The 18,368-nt window shown below is 44.4% G+C and overlaps 2 protein-coding genes across 5 annotated transcripts in view; one reads left to right on the plus strand and one right to left on the minus strand.

Moving 5' to 3' along the window:
• USP45 (ubiquitin specific peptidase 45) overlaps positions 1-12,521 on the minus strand; it is a 54,384-nt gene extending 41,863 nt beyond the window's left edge. For 3 of the 4 annotated variants that reach the window (XM_074538554.1, XM_074538557.1, XM_074538558.1), the window contains exons 1-3: positions 12,363-12,520; positions 3,613-3,722; positions 1,373-1,542 (exon numbers count right to left, since the gene is read on the minus strand). In XM_074538554.1, coding sequence (XP_074394655.1) covers positions 1,373-1,542; positions 3,613-3,712 — 270 coding nt within the window. In that variant the 5' untranslated portion in view covers positions 3,713-3,722; positions 12,363-12,520. Of the gene's footprint in view, positions 1-1,372; positions 1,543-3,612; positions 3,723-12,362 lie in introns of all 4 variants that reach the window. The other variant, XR_012579787.1, reaches the window with a different exon arrangement.
• Positions 12,522-14,464: 1,943 nt separating this feature from the next.
• On the plus strand, positions 14,465-17,187 carry TSTD1 (thiosulfate sulfurtransferase like domain containing 1). Its single transcript, XM_074538561.1, has 4 exons — positions 14,465-14,772; positions 14,879-15,034; positions 15,255-15,414; positions 16,771-17,187. The coding sequence occupies exons 1-4, from the start codon at positions 14,694-14,696 to the stop codon at positions 16,832-16,834; spliced, it is 459 nt and encodes a 152-aa protein (XP_074394662.1). The 5' UTR covers positions 14,465-14,693; the 3' UTR covers positions 16,835-17,187.
• Positions 17,188-18,368: the final 1,181 nt, after the last annotated feature.

An 18,368-nucleotide genomic window follows, 5' to 3' on the forward strand; every position in this document is an offset into this window, starting at 1 on the left:
ATATTATACTGGTAGGAGCTGGTTTCTATAGTAAAACCTACTGAAAGTAGTTTTCTATAGTGAAATCTACTGAAATTCCAAGAAAATCATGACATGCTTTGTTCAGGCAACTATTGGCTGAACTGAGCCTGATACTGCCCATAAACTGAATTTTGCTGTATCAAGCAAATTTTTTTCTTTACTTCAAACCACGGCAGAAATCTGTGAAAGCCCTTGGGGTCAGGACCTGCCACGTTGAACTCTGAGGCCATGGTCTGACACATTATAACTGATCCTTTCTAATGGCTAGTAGCCACAGGAGCAGCATTCTCACTCCAGCACAGTCCTTTCTCCCTGGCTTCAGTCAAATCTAGTAACTGAGTGTCCACAGCACAAGCTCATTCAGCAATATACATGTTTGGTTTCTCATTCATTCCTATTTATGGGAACTCCTGCCAGAGCAGCCAGCCGAACAGATGCATTTTGCAGCCACACAGCTCCCAGAGCCAATTCTCTGTAAGTGGCAAGAGGATGCAGATAAGAACAGAGAAAAGGCAGGGCCATCACTAATTGTGATGCCACACTGCACTGTTGTGGGAACCCAGAACACCCCTCTGGCTGTCCAGAATGGCCAGGACCCCTGCCAAGGGCCTCAGAAGCCCTGGCACAGAGTCCCAAACACCTGTGGTTTTGATTATGGCCCATGGAGCAAACTACCAACCTTATATGAAGCCATAACAGCTTAAGTAGAATATTAGTGAAGTTATCACAGGGTGGAAAATTAGATTTTAGGTTTTTGGTATGGGGGTTCAGGAGGCAAGATGGAGGGAACTGGGCGTGTCCAGCCTTTCTCCTTCTTCTTCTTGGCCTCCATCTTCTGCTGTGATGTTGGTACTTACAGTCTACTCACTGTCTAACACAGGTGATAGGTATTGGAAAGTAATTGTAAACATTGTATATGTAGTTTTTAGTATAAGGACATAACACTGCCCCAGGGGCAGGCAGTGTGCCTGGAACTGTCCTGCTGGACAGACCCCAGCAGGGCAGGAGAAAACTTTTTATAGATAAGACGCAATAAACAACCTTGAGACCGAGAAATGAAGAATTCCAACTCATTCGTCAAGCGCTCGGGATGGGAAAAGAGATTTTTAACGACTTGGGGTCACAGTGACCCAGAAAGGCCTCGTGTGACACATAAAGCTAACCCTAAACAGTGCCAAAAATTAACAGGAACATGAGGCCGCACCCCACTTCCCAAGGAAGCTGAAGCAGGGACTCTCACAACCAAGCACTTGCGTCACACTGTTCCTCTGTAATGAGATGCCAAACAGACAACGATCCCCAACACATCCTTCAGAAACTGCACCTGTGCAAACCGAGCACACGTGCTCACCTGGAAGCCACATTTGAGACACAGCCAGATGTCTGAAGGCGCCGCGGGCTCGGCGTCGCTCAGCCTCCTCTCCCTGAGGCACTCGGCGCACACGGACCACACGCTCTGAGCCACCGCTCTCTTCACGTGGGGCACGTCCACGGCCTGGCTCACGTGCTGGCAGGTGAGCCCTGCAGGGAACAACACACACGCGCTTTTAGACATCCGAAATAATGGCTAGGGAAGAGAGCACGTGGACACTGAAAGACCGTGATCTTCAATTAATTCAGCACCAGGAAAAAAAAACAGCAAAGAATTAAAGTAGGAAAGATCAGCCAGCTGCGCCCCACATACTGAATTTTATGAAGGAATCTCTTTTAGTCTTTCCGTAATGGAAATTCTTTTCAAGTCAATAAATGCCACCTCTTAAAACCAGATAAACTTGTTCGTACAAAAGTACAAGGATTACTTTTGTACAAAACTAATTTCCCTGGTTTTTGACAATAAAATAATAGATAAATCTATTTTTGCATATAACAACACAGACCATTGACCTTTTTCCAACCCATAGAGAAAGATTTTTCAAACACCCATGCATCCGTACTACAACTGTTCATTCTGAATGCGAATATCAACCATTCTTCTCTGTCATAATTTTTTGCAAAAATTTCACTATATCACAGAATAAGCTAAGTTTGAAGTAACCTCTGAAGGCCATCTTGTCCAAGCCTTCACTTAAAGCACTGCCAAATATTAATTTAGATCTGTTTGCTCATGGTTTTGTTCAGCTGAATGTTGAATATCATCAAGGACTGAGGCTTCACCAACTCACAAGAAAATCAGGTTTCTGTCTGACCACCCTCAGAGTGAATATAAAATAAACTTCCTCACACCTAGTCAAATTTTCCATGCTCTAAATTTGATCTGTTGCCTTTAGTCCTCTCATTGTGGACTTCCTGCAAGAATCTGGTTCTGCCTTCTCTGTAACTACCATCAGGCAATCAATGAAAGAAATTATACTTTCACTCCTTTGGCTAAACAAAGACATTCCCCTCAGCCCCTCTTCCCACATCATGTTCTCAATCTCCTCAAAAATCTGGAGGGGGTGAACCACTGGCCTCATTGGCAAGCCAGCCTTTCTTGTAAGAGAGAGCCCACAACTGGGCACGGCTCTCCCAAGGAAGTCCCACAAGCGCTGAAAAGATGGAAAGAATCACCTGCCTGTCCTGCACTCTCATTTATACAATCCTGCCTACAGCAGGCACAAACAGCACAGCTTGGTTTTATTCAATGTGTGCACTAGGACCTTGAGGACCTTTTCTGCAAAGCTGCCTTAATCCCCACCCTGTAATGGCATGTGGTTATGCCCAGGTGCCAAACTCTCCACTTGCCATTGCTGAACCCTGAGAAGTTTCTGCCTGCCCATTTCTCCAGCCAGTCTAAGTCACTCTGAATGGCAGACCTATCCTCCTGCTTATCAGCTGGCCTCCTCAATTTGCTGCCATGAAGAGATGGCAAAGCACAGCTTTACAATGACATCACGCAGTTTTCTCAGCAGTTCAGATGCATTCCATCTGACCCACGGACTTGTGTGCATTCAGTTTGTTGAACAGTTCTCAATCTTCTGCTCTGGACAGTGTTTATATCCTAGAGTCTGCCACTAAGGTCAGGAGCCAGGGAGGATCAGGTGCAGAGCTCACATGTGAAGACAGATGCAAAGGAAGAATTGAGTTCCTCAGCCTCTTCCCACATCCTGTGTCCCTAGAACCCCTGCCCCCTCATGCAGCAGGTTTGCACTCACCCTAGTCTTCATTTTACTGCCACTGTATCCATAAAGGCTCATCTTACTCTTTACACCCCTCACCAGACCCAATTCTAACTGAAGTTGCTTTACCTAATCCCTAATCCTGCACACTCCAGACCTCTGCAAAGGCAGCCCAAACCTGCCTCCACCCACTCTGCCATTCCTTCTTCCCTGTGAGCTCAGCTGGAAGCTCCTTGTTCAGCCACACAGCCTCCTGCCACACATGCCTGACCTCACATGGAGAGGTTGTCATCAAAGATCAAACAACTCTCCAGCCCTTCAGGGAAGTCCTTTAGTGTAACAACTGATCATGTCATAAACACTTGACTGGGGATATTTCTGTTATAAATTCAAGCAAGAAAAGTATTTCATGGTACCAATGATTTGTGGCTTTCCTTAGTCAACATGGAAGCTATTAGCCCTCAACCTCAGGACAAACATCCCCTTATGTACTTACCTGAAATATCATCTGAAGAGTCCTCATCCTGGGGCCTGTTGGGCCTTTTGCTTCTCTTCGGCTTCTCAGGGTTGGTTCTTGATGGATCTTTCACCCGCATCTGTTGCTTACTAGGAAAGACAAACAGAGGCAATGTTATTGGTTATTGAAATGTTTCACTGAATGCAGCAAGTTTGAACTCCAAAAGCACAAGATCCAGTCACACATTCAAACATCACAAACACAGTTTTAGGCTTGGTCTAATGTCAGCTATTGTGTAACAAGGAGTGTTATGAATGTGTCAGGAATGAAGTCTTAGAAATGTCACAACACCAGTTAGACTACAGGACACACTGAACTGTAGCTGTAAGAAAAGGGGACACTCACTTCTAGGCAGAGGTGTTAAATATTTGAGATACTGAGATTTTCTTTATTTTTGTTATTGCAAAGTAAGTTATTACAACTACAACATACCAGGAAAACTTCATCAAAATAAATGTTTCTCCTCCTTAACATATATCCCTCATGAAAGGTTTCAGTCATTATTTACACTTGCACATTCCCTAAAGGTTTTTGAGCAATTTCAAACAGTGTAAGAAAATAAAAGTCTTCCAAATCTGATTAAAGTGTTCTATCCTACAATGGATGACTGACTAGAGAGCAAACTGATCCCTCTGTTAAACACTGGAGAATCCATAAAGATGAAGTCTCCCATAGGAAATTTGTGCCATTAATCAAGTCCTATGAGGAACAGAATTAAAGCAAAGATATTTGCCAGTAAATGTTAAAAAAAAATCATTAGAGATTTCAGCACACCAGTCATTTAATCAAAATTCAAATGTGAATCCACTGAAGGACTGTAGCTGTGCACCACAGAGACAGCTGCTGGGGCTTAGTTTACAGTTTGTCTTTTAATGGTGGGGTTCATAAAAACAGATTTTTGTTTCCACATACAAAGCATATGAATGAAAATAGTCAAATACACATACATTGCAAACATGTGAGTAAGCCATTCTGTTCAGAAATAAAATGACATCTTGTTGTGTACCAGAAACAGGCCAGTAATGTCACCAGAGCCACCAGGACCAAAGATTTTTAACTGTGCTACTGCATTTAGGTATGGGAAACTTCTAAAATGCCCTATATTTGGGAATTGCAAAAGGTGTACTCTTACTACAGATCAATCAGTTAAGTTTGCCAGAGTTCAGCAAGTTTGTCTATTTAAGATTTTTTAATCCTTTCTGTATATGTATTTAGACCTTTGTATTACTCAAGCTCTGAGAAACACAGGAATCAACCAGTATACTGAATTCAATATTCCCTCTCCTTACTTATCCACTAAGCCAATCACCAGAACAGTCATCAATATTGATATTAGAGCACCACCACCAGTGACACCTGAACAGCCTTCCCTGAAGGAAAGCAGGCAACCTGTACCAGCAAGCTCCTGTTTCAAGTTCTACACATTTGGATAGACATCCCTGCATCTGCCCTACATCCCTACATACTGTCAGTGCTGGAGGTTTTCTGCATCAACCTACCAGTGAGAGATTTGCTTTGGACAAGTCACATTTTTGTATAGTATAAAAGAAATCTTTACTCACTGCTTCCTTGCATCAACAGCTTCATGTTTCCTCAAGCCTTCAAAACAGCGCATTTTTTTTTACAAAATGCTACATTTACAGAGAAATTAGCTTATACTATATTAAATACCATGATGTTCTTAAATTACAGATTTCAATTTTTCCTATACTTATCGTTATAAAGCCTAGACATGCAAGTAAAAGGCACCACTGAATTCAGCTTTGTTGATTTCATGGGTTCACAATATTTAGACCTTTCTTACTGTTTATACAGTAAGAAATGTCTAACTATTCCAGCTCCTGACTATGTATGTTCAACAGATGTTAGCACACCTAATGTCCATCAACATGCCAGCCATGTCCATCAACCTGGCATCCCCAGAGCATGAGGAGGCTCAAACAACTTCAGCTGTGTCTTTCTGCCTTGGCAGCTTCTCATATATACCCAAGTTTCATGTGAAACTACCCATCACCTCTTGTCACACTGCCACTTAACTGAGCACAAGACTGATCAACACATTCATCAAACAGTAGGGCCAACAGAGCTGCTGTGAGAAAACACAAGACATTACACTAAATTATGCAAAGAGTCAATAGCAAAGACAGCAAAAATGTCATCCCTAAAGGAACATAGCTGTGTTTAGGTGATTCAACATTGACATAAACTATCTATGAGTTCATTTCAGCATAACAATTTTGATCTCTTTGGGCAGATTATGTAAGACTTCACCCCAATGAAAGTCATCTTTGTATCAGCACACTTAGAGAGCTCCAATAAATAATTCCCTTGTGTGAAATCCTGTGGCTCACAGCACAGGTGACATGACCTGGATCAGGGCAAGCACAGCCCACTGCTGGACCCATCTCCTGGGGATCCTGAGGACATGGGGAACAGACAGTGCCAGCTGATAACCACAGTGACTGAAAGCATGGCACTTCAAGCCCAGGCTAATCAACATGGCATTAGAATGAACACTGCATAAGGAGCTGCACTCCCACTGCACAGCCCAGACACTTTCCAGTCTCCTCTCACTAAGAGCAGGCAGAGGAAAAGACAACACGGACCATTAGATTAATTACTCTCCATGGACATACCCACAGACAGACACCCATCAGACAATGGTTACTGACCTGTGAGCTCTTGGAAAAACCAGAGCACATCAAGGACTCAGACAGCCAGGGTTTGTGCCTGATTTTGAAAAGCACAGAAGTGTGATGGAAAGGTAACAGCAATTAGCTACTCCACGTGATCTACAATGCAAGTGTATGTGGAGTACTGCCCTTTTCCAGTACATTCAGAGACTGAAAACATTACAAATTAAAGACCCCATTTAATAAAAACAATCAATTTCAAAATCAGAATGCTTATGACAGGAATTTGATTATTATATTTAATTAAGTTAAACAAGGAAGAAACTTAGGATGCTTCAGAAATATTTCAGTTTGTGGGAAATAAAAGATTTGAGTTTTTGTTGGAATGGAAATCCTGAACAAACAGACTCAAGAAGGCATAAAATATAGCTAAGAAAAAACCAAAAGGGATGATCTACAGCTTATTGTTGGCCATAGGCACAAGCCATTCAGGACAAGCAGGCAAAAGAGAAAAGAACAATTTGGACAAAATTAACTTGACACACTGAAGATTAAAAACCATGGTAGTATTCCCATGATTTGCCTCTTTCCAACCCATTCTCATTTTATTAAATATGTCCAATGAGATTTTTCTGTCTACAGCCACCAACTATCCCAAAGGGGAAAGACTCTCCTCCTTTTCCTATGCAGAAAGAGGTCACCACAAATCTTCCCTTGAAGTTTTCTTTTGTGATGGAAAAACAAATATATTTAAGCTTTTCATTTTGTACACATAAAATCAAGTCATGGTGCACATGATATTTCACCAATGAATCTGACAAATAAAAAGAAATTGATTTTTGTGATAGAAAAACCTGAGTTGAGGGTATGTTAGTTCTACTCTCATCTCTACTTGGCACACAGTAAAAATCTTAAGTAGAAACTATGCAGTTTCCTTGAGAAAAAAAAAAAAAACAAAAATAGAAAAAGTTAGATTAAAAAACCGTAAACTTTTTCCTTTTCAAAAATTATTTTGTACAAAACTAAGAACTAATCCTTTCCAAACACGTTCAGATTCTTTGAGCTCAGCATACAAGAGTTTGTAGTGCAATCATCACCATCACTAGCTATTCTCAGTTGACTTCTTACTTCTTAAAAGACTCCTAATGTCAATCTTGCTACAAAAAGCTGATTAAGATCAAAACCTCCTCACTCGACTGCTCATTTGCACCATTCTAGAAAGAACAAACCACTTCAAAAGCAGCAGAATGATCTGCCCATCTAATTTTAAAAGCTTCAGATTTGACAGAGTGCCAAAAATCAATCTGCTGAATTTGTTAAGTTAAATCTATGGTGTGCCTAGACTATTTTAAATTTAAGTTATGCTTGCTACAGTCTATATTTAACAGCATTAATATTCCTATATTTAGAAATTTACCCTCTTCATAAAGTATATATTTAGATACTTACAAGAGCTGAATGTTGTTCCTAAAATAAGAAACTGCTATTTTTTAAAAAATTACATTTTACAGTAATTCAGTAGAACTAAGACCAATAAAAGTTACAAGGCCAGCATGAACTAAAAATCACTTTTCCTTGGGAAACCAAACCAACCCAACCAACCAGGTTATTCCTCTTCACAACATTTTTATGCACGAGAGTTGGAGAAGCAAACTGCCTTCACTGTCTGCACTTCCCAACCTTCTCCTATCTTGACATCTTGCACTTCTGACTTGGAAGATGAGTCTCTCCTCCTAGAATGTCTACAGTTCACTTACTAAATGTTGAAATGTGTCACCTTAGTGAGTCTTCCCATGCTGCACCTTCACCATGATGCTTATAAGAAACACAGACCAGACCACCAGTATGTTAGAGAAATAACCTGCTGCACTGATTAATATCATATCACTGCTTCCATCTGCCTAGATCCACTTTTCCCCTCCTCTTATAATTCGGGTGCAAGCTCTTTCAGACAAGTGCCACATTTTCTTCTTATCTGTGCAATACCTATTACAGTATTTTTCTGATTCTTAATTAACTAGGATTACAGTTGCATTACTAGAATGCAAACAAGATAAAAATTATGCAAAACTCACCAGCCTATCTAAGCATACTGACCATATGAAATGTAGCCAAGTGAGTCTACAGAGAATCTCCAGGTACTATTTTGGATATGGGCAATACTCTCCCAGTAGGACTGCCCATTAGCTGTGAAACCAGTATTGTTAATTATTTCATCAGTGAGCTGGAATTCAAAGAAGCTGGGGCAAACACATTTACCTCAATCCCTTGATTCATCTGAGGTAGCCTAAATTCCAGCAGTGTCACTACTTGTTGTCAAACTTTCAAGTTAAAATTGTATCATTTTACGTTGCTAATGCAAAGAAAAATTTGGGTCACACTGAAAGGGCAGAGCACACACTGAATACTGGGGAAAATTAGCATTTTCATATGTGTCCTAGGGTGATGTTATGATGCTTGTATCCCCAGTCATCTGTTCTGTTTCTGCTGGATATTATGTTCTGTGCCTTCAAGATTGGCTCTGAAGAGTGAATGTTTTGGTTTGGTTTTACTATCAGCTGCACCCCATGGCTGGTGGGACACAGACAGGGCAGTACATAGTGCAGCTTTTGCTTTTTGCTTTGGCTTTTTGCTTTGCTCTTGCTTTTTGATTCTGCTCATTAGTTAGTTTAGCTAATCAGTACAAATTTTTCCCTGGACTTTTTCCTTTCCCTTTTTTGGAACCACTCGAACCTGCTCCGGACTGGGACCTGGGAACACCGAGAGCTTGCACCTTGTGGCTGCAGCAGCTGCCCCAGCACTGGGGGAACTGATACAGAGCAACCACCCCCAAGAGAGACTTTCTGAATTTATCATCTTTTTCAGAGCGGTGAAAGAGTGGTGTCGTGTGCTGGGGGGTGCTGTGCCTGTTAAATAGACAGGTTCCTTCCACTGCTCTCTGAGGAATCCTTCCCAAACTGGTTGTGGGGAGGGGCCATGTGGGTTTGCTTTCTGGAGGGGCTCCCTTTGGAGGTTTTCTCCCAAATTTGCCCTAAACCAGAACAATATGACTTAACAGAACTGCCCAGCTGTAAACAGAAGCCTTACACCAAAGGGGAGAAGGAACACCACAGATGTGCAGATTAAGTCCAAAGATGCTTCCAAACACATCTGTGAAAGGTCCCTGCATGGATCAGTAATGCCAGACCCTCCGCAGAACTGCTACATGTTTTGATGTACACTGCAAATTGATACATTTCGGACATCTGTCTGAGCATTACCTGTGGCATTTCGCCTTGCTGGCCACTAGACCAAGTGTCAGGCAATCAAAAGAGGCACCACATCCATCACGGTGAGCAGCTGGGCAGTGTCACCCATCAGCAGGCCAGGCGGCTCAGCGCTCTGACAGCCACCGAAACCTCTGCAGAAAACAGGCCCCCGCTGCCTGTGAGAGCAGTAAAAGGACCAGAACTGCTGACTGGTAGTGGCAGCAAAGCTTCTTCCCCTGGAAAATGTCATCTGAAATTCTGAAAGCATCATCTCCAAGATGTCCTAGCCCAAAGGCACATCACACATCCTACTCTGTCACTGGAGCTCCAACGCCAATCCTGACATATTACGGTCCTAAAAAGGGTGAGACACTGATGTACTTTTGGAGCAAGGAGTGAGATGGAGGCTTTGGACTGCTGGACACAACTTTCCAAGTGACAGTAAAAATCTCACTTTCAATAATCCACTTCAGCCAGCTGCTCATGCTAAGCACGTTCTATCAACTTTCATGTTCATATCATCTACAATTCCCCTCGATTTCCTTCTAAAACCATCTGCCAGATTGAAAAATTACCTCTAAGGATGAACAGAAGCCAGATATGTACAGAAGCAAAACTGAAAAGACTCTGTACTGGGTTTATGACTAGAGTATTTTAAAGCTCTTAGTGGGTAAAAAAAATAGCACTTTGATGACATATTTTTTGCTAGTATCTTACAACAAAGTTTTATGGAAAATTTCAGATATACCAGGCAATATCCAGCCCCATAAAGCAAACTCCAACTTTGGTTTATGTTCTTTATCCCACATTAAATGTTTGGGGGTTTTTTATAACATACCAAAAGGGAAAAACATCTGGAAAAATGCATGTGTGGTCCAACATTGGTTTTTCTAGAAAATTAATCCTTTATTAAAAAACCCCACCTAAGTACCATTAAAAGAGCCATAGCTTGTAACTAATGATGTTGGCTTGCAAGGTAAAACTTTGTATGCAAAAAGGCAGTCAGATGACAGAGACTGTGCACTCCCATAATATAAACAACAACATCACTGCACCATCACCACAGAAAATCTGAGGGCATAAGAACTGAAACAACTGGAAAGTAACCAGGGAATTCACAGTACCTTGCTAGGATAACCAAAAACTAGGGCAAAAACTAGGGAAAAAGCACTCCAGAAAATAAATGGCAATATGAACAAAGGATGAACTTTGGAGAAATGCTCATTCTGTGAATTCAAAGAAATAAAAAAGGATCTGTGTTTGAAGCATGCGTATGAGACAGAAGGCTGAAACCCACACAATACAATACTTTAAGCTTAGGCTCCTGCTGTACCTCCACCTAAAGGGCCAAGCTGGAGAAAATAAAGGAAAACGAAGTTCTCGCTGCCCATAACTTCCCATCTATTCTGGAAGGGTGTTGTGGCAGCTGGTTGATCAGTGAGAAGAGATAAAACAGTAAGTTACTACTAGTCTGAGCTCTTTGAAAGTCCAAGTCTTGCCATCAAGAACTAAAAATTTAATTCCATTTTCTTCGCCACACAGATTGCCCCAGTTTGCTTTGATGGCATGTGTGAAGCGGAACAACTTGTCCTCGATCTACAACTGATGCTCAAAACAGAACCCCTGAGACACTAGCTGCAGTTCTGTGAATCTCACAGAAATAAAGCTACAGAACACCAGTTCTTCAATATTTCATGAAGAAATCTGACAAAATATTTACAAATGTAGTAAACACGAGAACAATTTCACAAAGGCATAGTCTGCTTCAAGCTTGCACATGCTCGTGTCATTACTGTTTGTTTTACAAGCCAGAAAACGAGAGCAGAAAGAATCCTTTAAATACAGGTCTGTTCTTTATGCTTGTATGAGAGGGTTATTTCATGGAATTGGGAAATACCTGTAGTTAAAGATGACATACAACTAGAATACAGTGCTACACCTGCAGCTATTGCCATATGCTTCTAAGTTCTTGCTGTCATCATTCTACTGCACCTACGTTTAATAATCTGTTGTGCATATCCTGTTTAATAGTGCAAGCAGCAACACAGGTACAGCAAGGGCAGGACAAAGTCCTAAAGTAAAGGACAAATGACAGCAAAATAAAGAAAGAAAGGGAAAAAAAAACCCCCAGGAATAAAAACAGAGAATCCCAATAATAAATAAAACGCGGAGAGTGGCAGCTATGGGTATGGAATACCACGTCTCAGGCTAACCGCGAGAACCGACACCGGGCTGTCCTTTACTCCCCGGGCACGGCGCTTGAGGCCGCGGCGGCTGCAGGCCGGCACACGCAGCGCGGAGCCGGGCGGCCACGGCAGCCCCGCGCCCCACGCCCAGGGACCGGGCCGTGTGCTCAGCCCGGCCACAGGCGCTGCCACCGACCGTGCTCAGTCCGACACACCGAGGGACGCGCTGCGGCTCACGGAGGCGGCCCGGCGCTGCCGCTCTCGCGTCTCGGCAGGGTTAACCCGCTCCACACCGACAGCGGGCGGTCGCCACCAGCAGCTCCTCGCCGGCGACCCAACAAGAGCCGCACGCACTTGGCCACCAGTCCGGCGGGAGAAACGCCGGACAGCGCTGCCGGCAGCGGGGAGGGGCGGCCCGCCCGGCCCGGGGCTACGGCGGGGCAGAGCCCCCTCCCACCGTCCCCAGCCCGCTCCCCACGCCCGCCCGGCCCCCCGGGACGCGGCTCCGCAGGCCGCGGGCCCGGCCGCCGCCATGGCGGGGCCGATCGGCCCGGCCCGATCCTCGGACCGCGGCGGAGGCCCCACGACCCCCCCGGCTGCGCAGGACGGGCCCGGCGCCCCCCGCCCGTGCCGCCCGCCCCCTCCCCGCGCCCCGCACTCACGGAGCGGCGGGCGGCGGCGGCGGGCGCGGCGGCGGCAGGAAGCGGCGGAGGAAGCTCCGCTCCGCTCCGCCCCCGGCCTCGCCGCGCCGCTCCCCGCCCCAGCCGCGGCCCGGGCGGCTCCGCACGAGCGGCAGCGGGGCTGGGGCTGGTTCCAGGGCACAACGCGTGTCCCGGGTGGGAAGGACGGGGGGAAGCGGGGCCGCGCGGGAGCGCACCGGGCCCGCTGAGAGGCAACAGGTAGCGACAGGTCTGGCTGCGAGGCACTCTGGAAACTCAGGGCAAAGGCTGGAGTGACCTTCACTTCTGAGTTTTGCTGAAAGAGCTGGAGATGCTGCGCTGGGTTTGTGCCCGTGGGCAGCGCGCTAAGAGGAGCTTTGGCAGCGCGCAGGGCTGTGGAAAGTCGTGCTCAGAGGTTATACAGCAGGGTCTGGGCCCTGAATTTTCGAGGCAGCCACAGTGGGAGGGTCTGGAAGGAGAACAGCATCAAATGTGCATGTCCCCACCGAGGGCACGCAGAGTAAAGGATGTCCAGCACTCGAGGGAGGAGCTACTGGAAACTGGGTTGAGTGCCGCTGGGTTTCAGTGTGGGAGGTTGTACAGAACTGGAAAGTCAAGTGAAGAAGAGGTGAAATGGAGGGAGAGTCCCAAGAGGTGAAATGAAGGAAGCTGCTGAGGAGTTGGCTGAATGCAGCCATAAAGACAAAAGGAGAATTGGATGTGCTGCTTCCCTCTTTTTCACCAAGCTGCGAGAACTTACTAAGCTTTATCTGTTCTGACCTCAAATTCTCGGAGTTTTTCACAAGCTGGCTAGTGAACGCTTCCTATTTCAGCAAAGTGTGTTCTCTCTTTGTGTACATAGTATGATCCAGGGTCAAATCAAAACCATGAAAATGCTTCTTCCTGTGAATAAGTATTTCATATGACAAGTGTTCTGGTGCTTCACATTGAACGCTTATGGTCCTTATGGTGATACATGCAATAAGTGGAGATTAACTGTGGTCATTATTTTACTACAGATAAAATATACAGCAAATTATACTTCAGAAGATAATTTCTAGACATAGTGTATTATATCCTTACCTTGTGGGAAATGGAAAATGCATTAAACCTGAATTCATATATAGATATACTGCTTCAGACAGACAATTTGCAAATGCCTGTCAAGGAGGCCATATGGAGAGGCTGGCAGAAGGGCAGCTAGTGAACCAGTTATATGTGCCAAGTTCAATTTGTCACACTTTACAGTACCAAGAAATATTTTGTTCTCCTTTTGAAAAGGAAAACTCCAATTAGTAAATATTCAACAACCTACTCCTCAAAGTGCATCTTTTATGAGAAGATCCAGCATGCCTGATTTTAAAGACTAGAATTGCTGGTATGTAACATAACTACAAAGGTATGCAGTAAATACAGAGTACTGGTTTAAAATATGTAGAACAGAAGGACCCTCATTTCTCCACTCACATAAGTCTTGGCCATTACTCCTTGTGGCTAGAATACTGAGCTTCAAAGCTAAAACTAGGGTTTCAGTTCAAAACCGAAACATTCAAAACTGAAACCAGGGATCATCGACTTATAGAATATCCTGAGCTGGAGAGGACATACAAAGTTTGAGTCCAGCAAACTTTGTGTACAGTAGAGGAAAATTACACACCATGTGCCTCCGAGTATTGTCCAAACACTGCTTGAACTCTGGTGGGTCTGGGGCCATGACCACTTCCTTGAGGAGGCTGTTCCAGTGCCTGACCATCCCCTGGGTGAAGGTTTTCCTAATATCTAACCTAAACCTCCTCTGATGCAGCTTCATGCCCTTCCCTCATATCCACTCATTGGTCACCAGAAACGAGATAGTTGCCTGGACCACATCTCCTGCAGCTGTAAGGGGACAGTGACAGTGGTGTAAGTGATGCAGGCCAGTGCTAAAATCACCTTTTCTCCTCGACGTCACACTCAGAGCCTGGCATTTTTAAAATTTGATTTGGCTTCAAAATTCCTCATCTCTGTTTCATCGTCCAGCCCTTGGTATTTTCAGGCGTCTCCACAGTTTGGGTAGGCCGGCAGAATTTACCCTGCCCAGGCCATGCAGGGTAGATGCCGGATGTACCGAGGCCGGAGGCGGTGTCTGTGTGAGCGGGCAGCTGCCACGCGTGCCCACCCCGGCGGTGCTCCCCTCAGGCGACCGAGGCTGCGGCCCCCGCCCCTGCGGAGAAGGCGGTGCCTCCTCCCCGCCGGCGGGGCTGGGCCGTGCCGGGCCTGGCTGGGCTGGGCCGTGCCGGGCTGGGCCGGGCCGTGCTGGGCCGGCCGGGCAGCCGCCATCGCCAGGCAGCCGGCATGGGCCCCGGGGGCTGGTGGCGGGCGGCGCGGGCCCTGCGGGTGGCGGGCGGCGGCTGGAGCCGGGCGGCAGCGCCCGGTGAGCGGGGGCGGGCGGGGATGGGTCCGTGCGGGGCTGGGCCGGCGCCCGGGGACGGCCCCCTGCGGTTGCGTTCGGCCGGGCTGACCGGCTGTGCCTCCGCCAGGCCCCACCTGCCGCCGCCTCTGCGCCGCCTCTGCGCCGAGCGTGTCCTACCAGGAGCTCAAAGACCTGAAGAAGGCCAACGTGCTTCACATTGACGTGCGGGAGAGGTGGGAGATCGACAGGTTTGGAAAAATCCCCGAGTCCATCAACATACCGCGTAAGTTGTCAGCGCCGCTGTGTGCAGGCGTCGGGTGTTCCGTGTTCCTCCTGGCTGGAATGCTCAGGTGGTGGTGACTGAGCAAAGAGGAACGCTGCTAAAAAGCTGCTGGCATGTAATGAGGCTGAACTTTTCCTCCAGAGGGGTAGAAGTCTTGTAAACCATGTAAACCTGTCTTTGGATGGAGAATCAACAATAGCTTGTTTTCTGTATTTCCCAGTGGGTGAATTAACGGAAGCTCTACAAATGGACCCAACGGATTTCAAGGAGCAGTATAATCAAAAAATGCCATCCAAGTCAGACCCTGTGGTTTTCTCCTGTTTGGCAGGAACAAGAAGTAAACAAGCACTTGGTTTTGCCATGTCCTTGGGTTTCAGCAGGTATGACTTTGTGTGTAAATATGGGATTAATGCTGCTTCCCCCATGAAGCAGAACACATACTCACCTTGTGTGCAAGGGTAAAAATTTACAAATGGAATATGAACAAAACAATTGGTATTTGAGTTAGACACCTCCTTTTGTCTCCACTGAACCTGGAGATGCCATTGGATGTTGCAGCAAAGTGAGGTGTACCACCCTCTGAAACAACCCTTGAGCAGCTCTGCACATGTGCCACTGGTGACACAAACTGCAGCAAGACCACACTGCCACTGAAGGGTCCTTCTGCCTCTTAGGGCTCCCTTGCTGAGATGTTTCTTCCTTAAAGAGCTCCATAAGCACTAGTCCTGAGATGCAGGAAGGTTGTAAGGGCAGAGAACTGCTTGCTTTGGTAGTAGTACAGTCTTAAATAATAGTTTGAGAAACCACACCCTTTGTTGGATTGCAGTTCCACCTTTACAGGTCACTGTTGCCAAAGGATGCCTTCACTTCCTGTAAAGCTTTGGATTATTTGCCAGGAGTAAAGCAGTGAAGGCAATAGCTGACAAAACAATGAGATGATGATAAAGTGAAATGCAGCATTTGGTTTGCAGAATTGTTAAACCTATCTTTGGAAGGTGTCTCTCTGTCTTGAAGAATGCATATAAAATTTAAGACATTGGTTATTTGCTCATGTTTTCACTGAACTGCAATTCAGGAACTAGAACACTTACATTAATTCTAGTCAAAAGTATGGAAGCATGTTCTTGTTTCAGAGTGAAAAATATCCTCCATTACCTGTTTTTCATGATGCCCAGTTGAAGGAGTCAATATTGTTTTGCATAGTGGATTTTTGTTTTACAGAGTTTAGTTTTGCACAGGTTGATGTCAGACCTATAGAGCATGTAGGTTTGCAAGGAAGTAAAGATCAGTGTGCAGGGTTTATTTGGTGACAAGTGAAGTATTAGACATAATAAATAGATGTGTACATCTCCCACTGCTAAGACTCTCTTCTCACTCTTTTAAAAAAGAACTGGCAACTGTTTCATTGATCCAGCTACTATTTCTTTCTTGATGTTTGAATTCCAACATTGTAGTATGGAAGAAAAGAGTTACAGAACTCACTGCATGAAAGCAGTCTTAGAGTAAAAGGAATGTCATTCTGGCTCATTGAAGCTAGGTACAAATGTATATGGTTGCAGAGAATTTTTGTGTCTTCTCTTTATTTTCATCTGGGTTTTGTAGGGGTTTGTTTGTTTGTGGGGTTTTGAGTGTTTAGTTTTTACTTTTGGTTTTGGGGTTTTTTTTTTGCTATGTTCCTCTTTAAGAGACAATATTAAGGACTCTCCTTGAGAAAGGTATCTTCTGCATGTTTTCAGAGCTCAGCATTATGGTGGTGGCTTTGATGACTGGGTAAAACATGAACCTCCAGAAAAGAAATGAAGATGACAGCCCCACCCCTTACCCAGTCAAGGCTTCAGGATGGTTTGGAGGTTTTAGTAAACCACATGCATTCTGCTTCCATAATAAAGCTCACTCCTGGCTCCTTGTGTAAATGGACATTCACCTTCAAACAGCCATGCATAGCAACTGCTTGGTTTGAATTATACCCAAAGACTATGACACAAACAGAGGACATTAAATTGCTCAACCTTTCAGCCTTTATTCAGGTTATGGTTTTGGTGAATGCATGTGAAGAGAACCTAAGTGCAAATTGTGTTTACTTTTTTGTATAATGTAGTTTATGACTGTTTAAACTAAGGATGATAAGGCAAATAAAATTATTATTTCTCAAATACCTGTGTTGGGAAGTTGGTTTAGAATAGTCAAACTGCAGATATTCTAGTATCAAGGGGTCAGGGGGACAACAGAAACCTGCTGCTGGCTCTGTTGTGCCAGGCCTCACCAGGACTAACAATGCCTTTTGAAGATCATTAGGGTCAGAGTGTCTAGAGGATTTCATGATTTAGTTAAATGTACAATTCATCATGCTTAGCTGTATTGATAAGCCACCAGACTTCAGCATACAAATGAATAAAGCCAGGCACTCCAATCAACTTAGTCATGAGCAGCCAATGCTTCCTTTTGTAGCTAAATTAATGTTTCTTGGGAACACCTAAAACTACATAACCACAAAAAAATAAAGTTATTCTGTGTTACCCCAAGATCTATCTAGCCCATTATTTTCTGTTTGGCAGCAACTGGTAATAAACATCTGAGGAAAAGTATAAAAGCAGGATTAGTATGTAGTGGTACAATCTCCAGATTACTCTCATTTACAACTCAGAATGCTCCAGGCTTTGCATGTCTCAGTATATTTGGGTATTTGTAAGTTTTCAACAGAAACTCCCATCAGACACAGCAGTGGTGAGAAATCTTTCCTTTTGTTGCTTCCCAACTTGTCATGTATTCATCAGCTGCTCTGGCTCCTTCTGTCTGAAGTGAGCAGTTGTCACCTATCAGTCTTCTCACCACCTGTGATTTTTCTACACCTATTGTCTATTCTGAACTGAGTAGCTGTGGGTTGTTTTTTTTAATAATTGGAAAATTACTGTATCCCTCTTTTTTATTTTCCCTTTTTATTAATCATGGTAGTTTTTATGCAAGATGTTTCTCAAACTATTTGTAGCTTTTGAAATTAGATGATCCTTTCTAATTTGCTTTCCAAATGATTGGGTTTGAGTTAAATACCTTGTCTGATCCAGTTTCTTTCCTTTGGGATTTTTCTTTAAGTCTTTTTGGCATAGATGGCTTGTGTTTGCTTTGACACTTCAGAGTCACCTGTTGCCATATAATCTGTGAAGAGTTTCAGCTACCTGTCTTTCCACATTTTTATGCACCTCTCCATTGAAGTGAAGCACAAGAAAGGTGATTTTTATTCTGCATGCTTAGTAGCAAGACTGTTGAATTCACATTATGTTCCATTTCCTGCTGTTCAAAACTACATCTTTTTAAACTCTCTTCACTGAATCCAGCT

The sequence above is a fragment of the Zonotrichia albicollis genome, chromosome 3 (assembly GCF_047830755.1).
Source record: "Zonotrichia albicollis isolate bZonAlb1 chromosome 3, bZonAlb1.hap1, whole genome shotgun sequence".
NCBI classification, from domain to species: Eukaryota; Metazoa; Chordata; class Aves; order Passeriformes; family Passerellidae; genus Zonotrichia; species Zonotrichia albicollis.

What these genes read in the sequence shown, in the direction of transcription:
- TSTD1 (XM_074538561.1), top strand. Translation starts at nt 14,694, where the DNA reads ATGGGCCCCGGGGGCTGGTGGCGGGCGGCGCGGGCCCTGCGGGTGGCG. An exon ending in GAGCCGGGCGGCAGCGCCCG is followed by an intron (nt 14,773 to 14,878) that starts GTGAGCGGGGGC and finishes TGCCTCCGCCAG; the next exon opens with GCCCCACCTGCCGCCGCCTC. An exon ending in CGAGTCCATCAACATACCGC is followed by an intron (nt 15,035 to 15,254) that starts GTAAGTTGTCAG and finishes TGTATTTCCCAG; the next exon opens with TGGGTGAATTAACGGAAGCT.